Source organism: Acanthisitta chloris, unplaced genomic scaffold, assembly GCF_000695815.1.
Source record: "Acanthisitta chloris isolate BGI_N310 unplaced genomic scaffold, ASM69581v1 scaffold14219, whole genome shotgun sequence".
NCBI classification, from domain to species: Eukaryota; Metazoa; Chordata; class Aves; order Passeriformes; family Acanthisittidae; genus Acanthisitta; species Acanthisitta chloris.
In genome coordinates, this window is record NW_008693194.1 from 1 (window position 1) to 1,609 (window position 1,609).

At 61.3% G+C, this 1,609-nt stretch overlaps 1 protein-coding gene across 1 annotated transcript in view; it reads right to left on the reverse strand.

The window, feature by feature from the left end:
* Window positions 1-171: 171 nt before the first annotated feature.
* The window catches only part of KIRREL3 (kin of IRRE like 3 (Drosophila)), a gene marked incomplete at its 5' end in the record, with an annotated part of 26,042 nt that continues 24,604 nt past the window's right edge, over window positions 172-1,609 (reverse strand). Inside the window, 2 exons of the mRNA XM_009082990.1 lie at window positions 172-615; window positions 1,558-1,605. Of these exons, the coding sequence (XP_009081238.1) occupies window positions 172-615; window positions 1,558-1,605 (492 nt within the window). The remainder of the gene's footprint in view (window positions 616-1,557; window positions 1,606-1,609) is intronic.

The following is a 1,609-nucleotide window of genomic DNA, read 5'->3' on the forward strand; positions in this document are numbered from 1 at the left end:
GTGCTTAGCATGTACCGGGGTGGGGGTGATGCTCGGCCGGTCCCCTGCCCCACAGCCCCGCTCTGCCGGGGCTGGATCCGACCTCTTCCCACCGCCGCTGCCGTGGGCACCACTGTCCTAGCACGGAGCTACAGCGCCCACGCGGAGCGTCCCGAGCGTCCCCGGAGGGGCTCAAACGTGCGTCTGCATCCGCCTCTGCAGGGGCCGGCTGGGGTCCGAGTTTTGGGAAGAAGACTGGGAGTGGTGGGAGGAGGATGCGGAGGCCTTGCTGGCCTTGTCGAACTGCACGTAGCCGTCCTGCTTGCCACTGCTGCTGATGCTGCTGTCGCACTGGGTGTCGAGGAAGGAGCTGCTGTCGCTCATGGAGCCGCGCTGGAACTCGCGCTCGCACAGCTCGATGGAGCTGCTGCCCATGCCCAGCACGAAGCGCTGGCTGTAGTCGTAGAGGCGGCTCTGCCCGCTCAGGGTGCTGTAGATGTTGGTGAAGGACATGCCGGTGGGCACACGCTGCTTGCCGGCAGGGCGCAGGTCGGCCGGGCAGCCCGACAGCGAGATGGTGGGCGTAGAGGGGTGCTCCTTGAAGGTGTTCACGCTGTAGTAGCCATTGGTGGGGTCCTGGGGAGTGGGAAAAGGGGGGGAAAGGTTGGTGATGCTCTCCCTGTGTGCCGTGGCGTTTGGGAGTGCCCACCCTGCCCATCTGCATGGGACGTGAAGAATCACAGCTGAGTTGGAAGGAACCCACAGGGATCACTGAAGTCCAACTCTTGGCCAGGACACCTCGACAGTCCCACCATGTGCTGAGAGCATTGGCCAAACACTCCTGGAGCTCTGTCAGGTTTGGAGCTGTGCCCACTGCCCTGGGGAGCTGTTCCAGTGCCCAAACACCTCTGGGGGAAGAACCTTTTCCTCATATCCAGCCTAACCCTCCCCTGACACAGTTCCAGCTGTTCCCATGGGTCCTGTCACTGGTCACAGCACAGATTGGTGCTGCTGCTGCACTGCCCCTTGTGAGGAAGTTGCAGATCCTGATGAACTCTGCCCTCAGTCTTCTCCAGGCTGAACAGACCAAGTGCTCTCAGCCACTTCTCATGTGGCCTCTCTAGGCCCTTCACTACCTTTGTATCCTCCTCTGAAGGACACTCTCAACTACCAACCCCTCCTACCTGCAGCAGCAATGTCTTCTCATGTCCCCAACACATCCTGCTCTGCTTGGCCCTCTCCAGATCAGGGCACAGGTGCCCCTTGCACCCCACTGCACACACCTTTTTGTTATCCTCCAAAGGGCACTGGGACCAAAAAATAGCACTGGGGTACTAGGGCATCCCTCCCTGCACAGGGACAGCCCTTCAGGACAAGTCAGCACTGGTGACAGCAGGGCACGTGGCCCAAGGACAGAGAGCCTGGCAGCAGAATGCTGGGTGAGGGATGAGTGGGCATGGGGAGGGGTGCCCAGCACCCTGGGGTGCAGCCCCTCTGCAAGGAGTGTCCCCTGCTCTGAGCCCTTTCTCTTCACGTGGCTGGGGACAGAGAGAACCATGTCCCCAGTGCCAGGCTCACCTTCAGGTTTTGAAACTCCTTCTCCTCCTCCTTGAGCACCTCGAGCTGCTTC